This window comes from Tursiops truncatus, chromosome 10 (genome assembly GCF_011762595.2).
Source record: "Tursiops truncatus isolate mTurTru1 chromosome 10, mTurTru1.mat.Y, whole genome shotgun sequence".
NCBI classification, from domain to species: Eukaryota; Metazoa; Chordata; class Mammalia; order Artiodactyla; family Delphinidae; genus Tursiops; species Tursiops truncatus.
In genome coordinates, this window is record NC_047043.1 from 5,068,114 (window position 1) to 5,082,157 (window position 14,044).

The 14,044-nt window shown below is 54.8% G+C and overlaps 1 protein-coding gene across 20 annotated transcripts in view; it reads left to right on the forward strand.

The window, feature by feature from the left end:
- The window catches only part of RREB1 (ras responsive element binding protein 1), a 180,350-nt gene extending 169,017 nt beyond the window's left edge, over nucleotides 1-11,333 (forward strand). For 18 of the 20 annotated variants that reach the window (XM_073810293.1, XM_033863804.2, XM_033863810.2 and 15 more), the window contains 3 exons: nucleotides 405-569; nucleotides 5,896-6,711; nucleotides 7,956-11,333. In XM_073810293.1, coding sequence (XP_073666394.1) covers nucleotides 405-569; nucleotides 5,896-6,711; nucleotides 7,956-8,467 — 1,493 coding nt within the window. In that variant the 3' untranslated portion in view covers nucleotides 8,468-11,333. The remainder of the gene's footprint in view (nucleotides 1-404; nucleotides 570-5,895; nucleotides 6,712-7,955) is intronic. The other 2 variants (XM_033863811.2, XM_033863814.2) reach the window with 2 other exon arrangements.
- The last annotated feature ends 2,711 nt before the right edge of the window (nucleotides 11,334-14,044 follow it).

The window sequence follows — 14,044 nt, forward strand, 5'->3', positions numbered from 1 at the left end:
CAGGCTGGAAACTATCACAGGCGTCTTCTCTCTGTGGTGGACATAGGTGTTCTCCTGCTGTGCTCAGATCCCTTCACTCACCTTTGTTGTTGTAGTTATTACGTAAGATTTGTAATTGTAATACTGTTTTACTTCAGATATGTATCTTGGTTTCATTGTTAACTTTTAGTATTTTGAAGACGAATCTTTCATCCCACTCAGGATAAGGGAAGGTGATCACTTGAGTTGCTACTGTTCTCAGTGTTTTGTTTTGTTTTGTTTAATGTATTTTGTTTATTTTCTTAAAGGGGTTCGGTGGGGGGGTGGACAAATGCCAATGATCCCAGGAGAATGAATGGAAAGCGATTTTTCTTTTTTGTTGCAGTAGAAAGCCAGATAAACATGTATTTTTTTTCCCGCTTCAGGTCAGAAACCCTTCCCTTGTCAAAAATGCGGTGCCTTCTTTTCCACCAAATCTAACTGTGAACGCCACCAGTTGCGCAAACACGGAGTTACCGCCTGTTCCCTGAGAAGAAACGGGCTTATCCCCCAGTCAAAACAGAGTGATGTTGGAGCCCATGATAGCACAGGTAGTGCCTCCAAGTGATGGAGAGGAGGGCGCCGCAGGAGCCCGTTAGCCGCGCCCCGGCCTCTGCGCTGCGGCTGGCGGCCTCCCCTTCTCTGCAGGACCCTGAGGCCTCCTGCTGGCATCCCAGCAGGAGGACGGGTATGGGGGCCACGGTAGCGCCCCCAGGCTGCTTCTCTGAGCTGCTAGAGAAGATCTGTTCCCCACCCCTCCCACCCCAGACGCCTGTTCCTGCCCTTTGCCCTGTGGAGCTGGGCTGTGCAGGAGGGTGCACAGTCCAGCTCTGCATAGGAACACGTCTGAAAGGGATGTGAAACTACTCGGGTGTTGTTTTCTCAAACCCCAGCGTCTGCCGCATCCTGCAGAGCCAGGGATGGGCCCGCTCGCTGCCAGGGTGTTGCAGGAACTAGTGACGCTCCACCCTCAGCAGGGAGGGGCCGGGCTGGGTGGGGTGTTTTTCTTTTAAATAACTCTTTTCCCAGTAAAAAAAACTTTGTCTTGTTTGAAAAAGCACTCTGCATGTCCTTTCTTTAATCACATCTCTGCTTGACCCGAATCCGGGTATTCTTCTCATGTGCTGATATGTGCTTCCTTCCTCCGGCCCCTATAGAGCAATTAACAGCTGCCCCGTGCGTCTCCTGCCACCTTTTTTTTTCCTTACAGCTTCTGTATTTACTCGTGTCCTCTATTCAGTATATTCCATTATCTCCAGCTGCTGGGGTTTTGTGTCCCTCACCCCGCAAAACAAATAAAACAGAAAATGGGCTGCTGCGGGTTACTCAGACACAGGGCTGGTTGGCCAGTGCTGAATAACTGTTGCAGGTATGGGTTCAGTCTGGCAAATCTGGAAAGCTTGACATTTCCCCCTTTTCTGAATCCGAGGAGATTCCCCCCAAATGTGCTTTTCTAGAGTTGTGACTGTGTCCGGGCTTCTCCCCCTCAGACTTGGGTGGGTTGGGGGGCTGTGTTGTCTGTGAGTGAGTGTGGACTGGAGGGTCGGGCTTCAACCCCAGCCCCGGCCCCCTTGTCCTTGTCCCAGTTACGGGGGAGAGGGGTGCAGTGAGCGGGCAGCCTCTCCAGGAAGAGGAGCTGGTGCAGAGCCCTCTGCTCTTTCCCCACACCTCCCACAGAGCCCAGTGAAACAAGCCCTTGAACGGCCAGGCCCTCGGTTGTGGTGAACCCAGACCCTCTCAGGGTATAGAAGTGTAGGCCAGTTTGCCACGCCCCCTCCAGCGTCCAGGTCCACGTGACTCGCCAGGATCTTTGAGTAGAGAAACGTACAGGCCCCACGGAATCTTGCCGTGACTTGGGTGCCCTCGAGCCCGAGGTTGCTGGGTGATCTGCTGTTCAACCCCAGGAAACGGGCAGCGAGGCTGGCAGAGCGCACCTTCACTGGGATGACCCCTCTCAGTGTTTGAGTGTCAGCTGCCACATCACGTTCTACCCAGCCCATTTTCTCACAGCCCATCACGGTCCCAAAGGAGGGAAAGAAGCTGATAGTTGAGGTGGCCGCGGGGAGCCCTTGGTTTCCCACGCTGGCAGACAAGTCTTAAAGTGTAACATACTTTGAGTTCAGCATCTTGATCTGTATGATCAAGGAACACCAAAACCAGGGCTCCTGCAGGCGCGAAGCCAATCGGAACTTATATCTTAGCTTCGGTGCAGCCCACATCTTCATGGTGGGTGAATTTATCTTTTAAATTGCAGTTATGAGTTTTGTTTTTCCAAGTCCCATCAGCGCCCTCCTTGCCCTGACCCTGCCCGGAGGTTGTGTAGGTTTCCTTTAAGGGACAAAGCCTCTGGAAAAAGAAAGTTCAGTGAGAGTTGTAACGTGAAGCCAGCAAAGAGAAAAATATAGGCTTGGTTTAATTGTGGTCACAATCCGTGGGTGAGAAAGAGGGCTGAGAGGTAAGATGGGGAGAAGGAGGGTCAGGGAGGTGGATTTCAGTGATTTCAAGGGGAAGTTTTTTAAACCAGGTGAGCATGATGGAGGGAGTGAAGGTTTCCTTTCCGGCTCCCTCCCATGAAGTTAAAAGTGAGGCTTTGGGGAAAGACCGTAAAAACACAAAGGCAGGAAATGACCAAGGCAGTTCTTGAGGGATTTCTAGGTTTATGTGCCTAGGTTGCATTTTCTTAAAATCCCAGGACATGTTTTGCAACGTAGGTCTGACTTTTTCGATCACATAAGGTCTCACAAAAATGCGCCCTAGGTTTTCCCCCAAAGGCATGCTGAAGATGCTCCGATGGGGGCAGTTTTAGCTGAAAGGGACATATTGATAGTTCAAAGCTAGGCTGAAACTTTGATTCACTTTCTTGTGGGCAGAGGTACCCTGGCCCACTTTGCCCTCAGGGGATGCTCCTGGTTCTTCCTCAGATGTTGTCTGTAGGAGCCTTCCTATTTGTGGGCACCTGCATGTGACTTTTCAAATCAGTGTAAACGTGGACTTTTTTTTTTTTTTTTTTTTGGCCTCGCCGCACGGCTTTTGGGATCTTACTTCCCCAACCAGGGATTGAACCCGGGCCCACAGCAGTCAAAGCGCCGAGTCCCAACCACTGGACCGCCAGGGAATTAATTTCCCAGCGTGGACACTTGAAGACTGTCCCTCAGTGGTGGCACCCTTGCTGGCCCAGAAGGCCACGTACGGGCATGGACTGCACCACGGGGAGTGCTGGTCTAGATAAAGTGGAGGCTGTGCCCCTGCCCAGCCAGGTAGGCATTGAGGTCAGTACGTTGTCACCTCAGTTGGGTGACGCGACATTTCTAGGAAGCAGTAGATACTTAATTGTTGCGCTAACGTGGAAGTCTCCACACTGCGCATCGCATTGGAAGTCTCCACACTGCGCATCGCATCGGAGGAGCTTTGGGCTTCTTATCTACTAGTGCCTTCAGATTCTGTCTGCTTCCTCTAGCAGTTTTCTTAGATTAGCATCACGAATGAGGGACTGGCTGACAGGGACAGAAAATCAACACAGTTTTCTTCCCCCGCTCTCCCCTCCCCTTTTTCTTTTCTTTTCTTTTCTTTTTTTGGCTGCACCTCACAGCTTGCGGGATCTTAGTTCCCCGACCAGGGATCGAACCCAGGCCCCCTGCAGTGGAAGCGCAGAGTCCTAACCACTGGACCGCCAGGGAAGTCCCCAAATCAACACATTTTTAAAGCCGCATTGCTTACAAAAGTCATCAGCTCCGCCACCTGCACTCGGAAGGGTGAGCTGCTGCGGAGGACAAGGTCAAGATAGGACCAGGCGCTTAAGGCGGGTGTTCACGAGACAGAGGGGGGCTAAGTGCGTTGTTCCCAAGAATTGCTGAGAAGAGCCCTTGGTGCTGCTGGGAACTTGAAGGGCACCGGCTGCCCTGCTAAAACCCGCCCCCTAGTGGACGTTGGGTAGAACGCAACAAGCCCTCTCCACTCCTCGGAGGAAGCGAGTTGGCCTCCCATTGCTTTTAGGGTGCGCTCTCCATTATCCACACTTAGGGAGGGCCCAGGAGTCAGAACGATCTGATCTTAGTGTATTCTCGTAGTATTTTTACTTGGGTTTGATTTCAGAATTCACTGTGAATTTTCCCCCAAAAGTTTATCATCTTAAATATATCCTACTACAGTTGAAATTTTAAATAATCCATGCTCTTTGGTGGAAAAAAATTAATAATTAAGTGAAACAGCCTAGAGTATACTGGGACAAATAGGGAGTAACCAGAGATCAACCCTCCCCTCGCCGTTTTTTTGTTTTTGTTTTTGTTTTGTCTTTTTTTTGTCTTTAACTACGCACGGAACCAACAAATAGGAAACCAAGCATTCTGTATTTTTTTTTATTGTGGAGTTTATACCAAAAGCCATTTAATAGGTGCTCTCCATTTGCGTGATTCAAGAAAATGAGTAGCTGGTTTTTCCCCTGGAATATGGCCTCGATGTTGGTGTGCATGTCTCAGGGGTCATCTTCTTTCATCTTTTGGATAATTGTCAGAAATCATTTAAATTGTCAAAATTTCTTTCAGAAATTTTATATTCACCCCACAATTACTTGTTTCCTTCTGAAACCTTTTAAGATACTCAAACAGTGGTTGCCAAAAAGTAGTCAGAATAAAACCAGTGAAGAGAAGTAAAGTGGGAGAGCCGCGTAGACCGCTGTAGGTGAGCCGAGAGCCCCAGGCAGTATGACCGTGGCAGGGTTGGTGCAGCTCCTTCGCCCCCAGCCCAGGGCTGCGTTGGTGGCGAGTCGTGGAGCCTGTGACTCAGAGCCACGGGCCTGGGTCGGTGTGGCGGTGGTCTGCTCTCATCAGGTGAGACTTCAGGTTAGATGTGTGAACTTGTGATCGGAGACCTGGCATGATGAGGGAGGTGCGTGTCACATATGTGCCATGAAATAACGCATTTTATCAGCCTGGTGCCGCAGTAGTCCATTGGTCATTGCATCTGTAGTTAATAGTCGGGCTCAGCAAGCTTTAGCTCCACTATCAGAGCACATAATAAAATACTGGCTAAGACTTTGCCCAACCAGAATAGAGAGGAGATGGTGCTTTTGAGAAATACCGTCATCTCTTTGGTGTCGATACTGTTACCACCAGGCCAGCCCTTAAGAAGGCTGATAGAAACTGGTGGCCTGTCCACATCTGGTTTTGCTGTGGAGACTGGACAGGTAGGAACCACTTGAGAGACAGGAAATGTTTCCGCTCCCTACATGGGGTCCTGACAGCTGCCGGGGGCGGGCTGCAGACGCATGCAGGTGTGCATGCGTCTCCTGTTGCCTGGGACCTCTACTGGAAGCCCGCCGTCAGGCGGGAGCATGTGTACCACATACACAGAATACTCGCTTTGGGCCACTTCCTGTGAGGTGCTCCCAGATACCGTGTTTGGGGGGCAGGCCTGTGTAGGCTGCATGTGTACACAACCTCTTTGCACTGGAAAATAACTTCTACGGCTCAGCTTCCTCAACCTCCCTTGTGCTGCGAGTCTCTGGAATGTGCCAGCTGTCCTCTCTCGCCGTCGCTCTGTCTGGCTGCCCCTGGGGGCCCCGAGCATCCCTGTGTGTGCCCGTGGAGGGGGCTGGCTCGGCATGGGGGCGGCGGGGAAGGGAGGCCGGGAGCTGCAGGCGCAGCTACCCTGTGACCCCAGCCTGTGTGCACCCGTGTGCGGCTGCTCCTTCTGCCTTTTAAAAATTAACCCCAGATTTGTCTTGGCCCTTGAGGGACGTAAGGGGTGAGGGGAATTTGTGTGAGAGAAGTCCTGGCGGGGGTTGGGAGACAGGCCCCTGGGGGGTGGGTCACGAGCGAGCCCTCGGAAGGGGCGTGTCTGGTGGCCTGGGTCTCAGCCTGCCCCGTGCTTGCTCTGCAGACAGCCAGTCGGACGCTGAGGCATCGGCGGGCGGCGAAGTGCTGGACCTCACCTCCCGGGAGAGGGAGCCGCCGACACCGGAAGGAGCAGCCGAGCCCAGCCCGGTCCCGGACGAGTCGGCGGCAGAGGAGGCGGAGCCGGCGGCAGCCACGCCCTTGGCTGGGGAGGAGAGGGGCACCGAGGAGGACGCGGAGCCCGAGGAGGAGCGCGCGGAGGGGGAGTGGGATGAGGACGCAGACAGCCCCGCGGAGGACACGGTCAGCAACAAGAGCCTAGACCTCAACCTCGCCAGCAAGCTGATGGGCTTCAAGCTGGCCGAGGGCGAGGCCGGTGCGGGCGGCGGCGGGGACCCGGCTGCGCAGGACCACAGGCACGCCCGCCATGCCTGCCACGTCTGCGGCAAGAGCTTCAAGTTCCTCGGGACCCTCAACCGCCACCGCAAGGCCCACGGCCGCGAGGAGCCCGGGGACAGGAGCGCAGCCCCCCAGGAGCCTGAAGCGCCACCGCCCACTGCCCTCGAGCTGCCACAGAGGCCCGCCGAGCCCCCGGCCACCGAGCCCCCCGCCCAGGCGGAGGCCGTGACTGAAGCCCCTGCGGAGAAGCAGAGCGACGAGGCCGAGGGCCCCTCGGATGGGGATGGGGAGGGCCTGGCCGAGAGGAAGCCCTCGGAGAAGAGTGAGGATGACAAGAAGCCAAAGACAGACTCCCCCAGGAGTGTGGCCAGCAAGGCGGACAAGAGGAAGAAGGTGTGCAGTGTGTGCAGCAAGAGGTTCTGGTCCCTGCAGGACCTGACCCGGCACATGAGGTCACACACAGGTGAGGGGGGCGGGGGCGGAGGGAGGGCTGCTGGTGGAGGTTGCGGGGCGGGGGGGGGGGGGGGGGCGGCGAGCCAGCCAGGATCCCGTCTTCCAGCCACCGTGGGCAGCAGGGCTTTCTTGCCGAGCAGGGAGAGAGCCCGAGTGGGCTAGGAATTCTGAGGGCGTGTCCCACTCTTAGCACTAGGAGGGCACAGGTGCAGTGGACGGCGGAGTGGTGTTTGCCAGCGCGTTTTGATCGGCCCCTTAGTCTTCAGAGCCTCCGTAGTCCTGTCTCTAGAATGGGGATGATGGCCGCCCTGCCTGGTAGAAGCATCTAGAAGAATGTGGGTGTGGCCGGCGGAGCAGGCAGTGCGGTGGGGCTCCGTGGGGCTCGCGGCCCGAGGCCTGTGTGGGGAGGCACCCGCGATTCGTCGTCAGCCGACAGGTGTTAGGTCGGCTGTGCAGCAGCGGGGCTGATGGGGCTGAGTGGGGCGGTCATCTGGCTGCTGCCTGGGCGCGTCCTTGCTCCTCCTGGAATCCACCGCCTCTGGGCTTGAGGCTGCAAACCCCAAAGCAGCGGCTGTTGTTTTGGTAGAAAGGCCCCCTGGATGTCCTCATGAAGCCAGAAGATACAAGCGATTCTTCCCCCACCAAACAGAAAAGCTCCTCTGTGTCTTGGTTTCAGCTTCCCTCTCCTCCCAGCGGCCAAGGTGCACATGTGCCCCCCACACACACCCACGGCCCTGTGCTGGGACTTGAGGGCACCGGAGCTTGGCTCCCAGCAGAGAGAGATTCTCGGGGTACTGGCAGGTGGTGCTCTCAGCTGCTCTCAGCTCCGTGTTTGCAGGCGAGAGGGGAAGCCCCAGCTGCTCTGAGTCAGAACACAGCATACCTGCAGCTTCGACTTGGGAGGTGCCGCCCTGCAGGGTCCCTGGCGATGGTGCCCGACCCTGGGAAGGACGCCACTACTGGGTTCTTTCAGGCCGGTCTTGTTGTCCCTGAGGTTCCGCTTCTGGGACTCTGGTTCCTGGATCAGGTGTGCAAACCCTGGGCTGAAGGACGAGGAGACAGGGCTGTGTGGGCCTCCACTCTCCTCCCTCCCCATTTTGCCAGTTCAGACAGATAAGGTTTCCTGTGAGCGGGAGGGAGGCCCGGCCCGGCCCAGCCGCCGTCCCCCTAGGGCCTTCGCTTGCTATCATGCGGAGCAGGGAGGTGGGTGCCAGCGGCCTTGCTGACAGCCGTGAATCTCTCTCCATCCCCCAGGAGAGAGGCCGTACAAATGCCAGACCTGCGAGCGAACCTTCACCTTGAAGCACAGCCTGGTTCGCCACCAGCGGGTCCACCAGAAAGCCCGGCACCCCAAGCAGCACGGAAAGGACAGCGACAAGGAGGAGCGAGGCGAGGACGACAGCGAGAGCGAGTCCACCCACAGTGGCACCAACCCCGTGTCGGAGAGTGAGGCCGACTCGGCCCTGCTCGCCAGCAACCACGTGGCCGTCACCCGCAGCCGGAAGGAGAGCCTGGCCCCCAAGGACGCCGGCCGCAGGGAGGAGAGGGCGACGGGCCGGACGGCGGGTGCCGGCCAGGCTGAGGCCAGCAGGAGTGCTCCCAGGGCCGCTGCCGCGGGCAGCCCCAAGGAGCAGGCGTCCCCGGGTGACCCTGAGCGGGAGAGCCCGGCGGCCCTCGTGCAGGACCTGCTGGAGCTGCCCGGCAGGAGGCCCGCCCACCCCCTCCTGGCCGCTGCCGACAGCGCCTCGCTCCTGGGCCTGGAATGACAGCCCAGCCTGCCCCCCAGCACACAGACGAAAGCCAGCAGAGCAAAATGTCCTGAGTCTATATTTCCCGAGGTTTCCTCAGTGCCCTTCAGCTCTCGGGGTGGGGGAGGGAGGGGGAGGGGGGTAGGGAGAGAGGCAGGCGCCTCGCTCAGTGCCATAGCCTTACAGACCCATGCGGAGATGCAGCACGTTCGACTCGAGTGCCTTAACTACTTACCAGCCCTTTGGTGTCGTCTTGGGTGTTGTGTTTTCCCGAAATGACTTCTTAAAAAACAAAACAAATATTTTAATGAATTATTTGGAGAGGACCTTTTCATTTAAGCATTAACTTTACCTTCTGTTTTGGTGTGTGTTAACTTGTTTTTGCAATTCTGTGATAGTAACATTTGTTCTGTGAGCTGGAAACAGAAGGGAAAAAAAAAAACATGCCCTTGGATACCCATGGCCAATAACTGGAAGAAAGTGATGTGAATTTCATGTAAATTCCCAGAGGAAATGTGGATAAGATGCTCATTTCTCAACTAGACTTTTTTTTTTTTTTTTTTTTTTTCCTGTTTGCTACATGGTGGAGCTGTAACTTGGTCCTCGATATATTGCAGGATGTGGTTGATGAAGGTTTCCAGTTTGGTTCAAGCCAAAACCAGGAAAGATTCTAGCTTCGACCTCGTACATGTTTCCACTCTCTCAGCGTTAGATATGCCATTACTGTTCAAGTTTCAAGACAGATAAGAGTTCCCCTGGCAACTGAACTGATGGAAAACATGCATAGGTGTCATGTATCTGATTTCCCCCCCCCTTTTCGGTATATGTATTAATAATATTATTATTATTATTATTATTATTTGTAGTTCATCAGTTTGCTGGTCTCTGCAGTCAGCAGAAACAAATGGGCAATATTTGTCCTGGGAGACCTGGGCCGCCCCCAGGTCCCCGCGTGAGCGTCTGCCCGCAGCTGTCCTTGGCTCTCCGGGCAGTGGCTCTTCTACTGTACTTAGACAAGCCTTTCTTCCGTGACTGCAGAACCCAGCAGGGGCCGTGTGGTCCTCCCGCCTGCGGGGCCGAAGGGCAGCCGGGGAGGGGAGAGGAGGCGAGGTGCGTGCCTGGGCTTCCGGGAAAGCCAGGCAGCAGGACCTGTCCCTCGCGGTCTTCCTGCCAAGCCCAGCCCAGGCCTCACCTGCCTGTGCTCCTGTCCTTCGCGGAGCGATGAAATACTACTACTGGTAATAAAACTGCACATGCGAGATTGAAGAGGAAAAATAGGTGTATGTTTACCTTCCTGTGATTTGGGGTTGGTGCTCGAAGATAAACATGTTGTGTCTAGTTTCTGAATCGCCTGAACCCCTGGGTGCACAGAGGCGGGATTTTCTTGCGTGAGCATCGTTTGCAGGCAATAGACCCCCTTACTGTAGCTGCCAGCAGTGAAAAGAAACAGATCCTACTGTAGTTGGGCTGTGCTCAGCATCCTGTCCTCCCGCCAGACGCCCGGGACGCCCCAGCCTCAGTGCCTCAGGCCTCCCGTGCCACCCCTCCCGGGACCCTCGCCCTTTCTGGCCCCCAGGGCTCCTCTGTCCTTACACCTGCGTCCACCACAAGGACCCCCTTCCTCCCACTTCCTCACCAACTCCTGGTAGCCAAAAGCCAACCACCCGGGCTTCAAAGGAAGCTATGTGTGTTCTTGACATGATGAAAAAGTGATCTCTTTGCATGTGAAAGGAAAAAGGTTGAGGTATATATGACTTTTAACTGTATTAGGGATGTGTGAACCAATTTCAAAAGGTTTTCTTCACTCTACGTGAGCACGAATCAGAACCAATGATTCCCCCACCCAGTATCACTTCCTACCAAGCGTGGTGTGCTTAGTTAAAACCAGTTCATTCATCCCTTAATTTCTTATGACGATTGTTGTTGTTATTTTTGTTGTTGCTATTACTTGGGGTTGCTTGTGTTTTGTTTTTCTTCGCAGCTCTCCACACGAAAATTCGGAACGTTGTGGGGAGCGGCCACGACTTAACTCTGCGCTGGGGCGAGACGGAGCGGGCGCCAGGCCGCAGCCCAGCCGGGGCTGCCGCTCGCAGTGGTCGCCATCGACTGAAAGCTTTATTTAGCCTTGTCTGCACCCTCGTAGTCGATAAGGTCTTGCCACATTTTACTAGTGAGGCTGAGAGATGTATCATTTGTTTGATGTTCTGTCCCCTCCCCCAATATTAAACTGTGAAATTTGTGATTTGTTTAAACTCTGGGTGAATCATAGCTTAGTTTGCATGTCCAGCTAATTTGTTTCTATACATTTGTTTGATTCTCTTTCTCCTTCTCTCAGGGCTTTTACAAAAAAATATATATATATGGATCTTCTGAAAAGTTTTTTGAGGTGCAAGTTTCTCTCTTTTGTTTTTCTCTTTGATTTATGGACACGATGCTGAGATTCAATCACTACATGAAACTCCCGGCTGTGAAAACAAAACAAAAACCCCAAAGGGCTGTTTTTTCCACCAGCCCTGGGGAAGCTATGTGACAGTCGGATGCCAGTTTCAGGAAGTTTCGCCGTTCTTTCCACCCTCTGTTCCTCTCTTTCCTCCAGAAGGAAGTTGATCCTAGTGATTTCAGCCCATGCATTAAACAGGAAACAGTAATGAATGTGTACAGTTCATATTCTTCTAAAGGGAACTTAGAAGCTGCTGCTACATGTTACGCACAAAACTGGTTTAGGCCACATGAACAGAATCACAGGTTTGGTTTTGGTACTTTTCGCTCCTCTTTGTATTCAGTTGTACAGTACTTCCAAATTCAGAATGAGAAGAAAAGCTGTTCTGTATCAAACCATCTAAGCAATAAATGTTATATTTTAAAAACGGCAGGTTGCCGGTCACATGGCCCGTCCTCTGATTTGCTGTGATCCTGTCAGCTTGTCCCACCCCCAGGCCGCAGCCTGCTGGGGACGGGTCATCGGTGTCCGTGGCCATCGGGGGAAACCTCAGGCCTGCTCGCCGCCAGCTTGGCACCCGTGGCACCCATGAGAGCCTTCGCCCGGGTGGCATCTCCAAAGCTGCCTGATGCCCTCATCTTGGCTCCCCCAGGGTGGTCTCTTCCGGGGCCGCGGCAGCAGCAGCTCGGTCCTTGCTCACGACCACTGACGCCAGGGGCTGTGTTTCTGGCCAGCCGCTCCCGGGATCCACTTTGTCTTTCCTCCTCCTCCAACCTGGTTACACGGGATTGAGTTGTCCCCGGGTGGAGAGCTGCTGTAACTCAGAGGAGTCCTGAGTTAGTCTGGACAGGGGAGTGGCCTGGAAAGGAGGGTGACCCCAGGGCTGGGGGACAGCAGGTCAGAACCCACGTTTGGGGGATCTGCCATCGTAAAGCAGCAGAAGGGCAAAGTCCCGAATCCTCTAAGCTGGGAGTGGATCTCAAAGCAGCCCTGGAGGAACCTGGGTTCAGGGGAGCTGACTGCAGAAAATGTTTCCAGCGAGTTGACCCTGTTACAGCTCTGAGCGCCAGCAGGACAAGAGTTGATGGCTCTGGCCCTTAAGGTCTCCGGGCCCCCCATACACACAGCAGCCCCAGGAGACAGACTGGCTTTGGTGAGGTCCAGTGAGGGGTCCTGACCGGTGTTAATAAAACAACCAAATAACTCAGGAATGGTTGTAACATAAACAAGCAGCTCACAGGAGACAAGCCCTCGTGGGCGTGGGGTTGCCGCTAGCCACCGAGGAGCACACTTAAGGGCCCCTCCCCTTCCCCGTGGATGGGGTCGTTCCTGGCAGGGAACTGGGACTGCGCGTGGTCAGTGTGAAGGGCAAAGGGGCAGCCCCTGTGGAATAGGATGCCAGAGACGCAGGGTGCAGACCCCAGGGAGATGCCCCTCTGCCCACCGATGTCTGCGTGTGTGGGGTGCAACCCCTGGGGGTCTGGGTGATGCTGGAAGAAGGATAGAGGAGGTGAAAGATGGAATTTATCAAAAGAGTAATAAGCCTGTTACTTAGGAAGAGATGAAGTTCATCTGCCCTGTCACCTCCCGTGCTTGGAGTTGTGAGCCAACCGGGGCCCCCTCCCCCTGGGGAATGAGCTGCAGGCCTTCCTCCCAGGCCACCTCACCCCCAGGCACCCACCCCCGCCCCAGGCTGAGTCTCCCATCCTGCTGACCCCGGGCAGACGGGGAGGACTCTCAGGCTGGCTGGCATCCTCCCGCCCAGGCAGCTGTCCTGGAAGAGGGAGGCCGTGGGCATTTCTGGCAGTTTATATTTTGGCTCTGATGGCGAGTTACGTAAGGAGCCTTAGCGTCAAGAATGATGGGCGGTGGGGGGGGGGGGGGCGCCGGTTTTCCTTTTTTGTTGTTTTTTAAGATTTTTTTTTGATGTGGACCATTTTTAAAGTCTTTATTGAATTTGTTACAATATCGCTTCTGTTTTAGATTTTGATTTTTTTGGCCACGAGGCATGTGGGATCTTAACTCCCCGACCAGGGATCGAACCCACACCCCCTGCAGTGGAAGGTGCCGTCTTAACCGCTGGACCACCAGGGAAGTCCCAAGCGTCATGCGTTTATCAGGTAAACCCGTGGGCTTGGGTTTTCTCTTCTGTTGTCTCTTCAAAGAATCCCAGTCAAGCACAGGTGGCCCCAGAGAACCAAGGGCCATCTCCCCCAAGGCCGTGCTTCACCTTCGGCTTGCCCCCGTTAGAAACCCCCTTCGCGATTTACCATCCCTGTTAGAAGATGGGGAAATGAAAGGAGTTCATGTTTAAAAATCAGTTTTACTTTTGTAGCTGTCAAAACATGGATAAGGCCTTGAACTGGATGGAGCTTTGGGGGTGTTTTGCTTGTTTTTCCCCAGGATCCAGTTACCCCGACGGTGCCTTTATTCAACAAGGTGTAGCCTGGGCCGCTGCCGTGCACCTGGCACTGTCCTCAGCATGGAGAACACAGTGAGGAAAAAGACAGAAGACTCCTTTCCCTGCGGAACGAAGGTTTGTAACAGTGGGAGACAAACGGACTAGACCAGGAAGATAGGGAATCAAGGCAAGTCCAAGGGAAGAGGAGCCACGAGGGGGCGCCGTGACCTGACAGGTCTCAGGACATCCAGCACTAAGAAAGTCACTCTCCCAGACCTGCTGAGTCGACACCTGCGTGGGAGGGCGTGAGGGTCTGGTCCCCACCTCAGCGGGAGGGAGGCGAAGCCCAGGCCGGGTGTTGGACTGTGTGGATTCTGGGTCCTTCCGGCGTCTCCTCCCACCAGGCACTGCTCCAGCCACAGCCTGAACACAAGCCACCCAGAAATCTTGCTTGAGTTTCTGCATTGGTGCCCGACTCTCAGATTCCAAAGACTCCTTGAAGCGGCCCAGGAGTGAGAAGGGCCCTCCGGCGCACGGCCCCGCCGCCAGCTCCTCGCCTGGGTGCCAGGCCGCCTGGGCCCCCTTTCCACCAGCAGCTCCCGGGGAGGCTGGGACCTTGGGAGAGGACCGGATTTATTTTAAACTTGAAATTGAAGGTTACTCTTTAACGATGACAAAACAGGCCCCTCCAATTCTCGGCTGCCAAGTCAGTGTCCTAAATAAGAAACCAGCGGGCACTCCTTTCCCGTTTTGC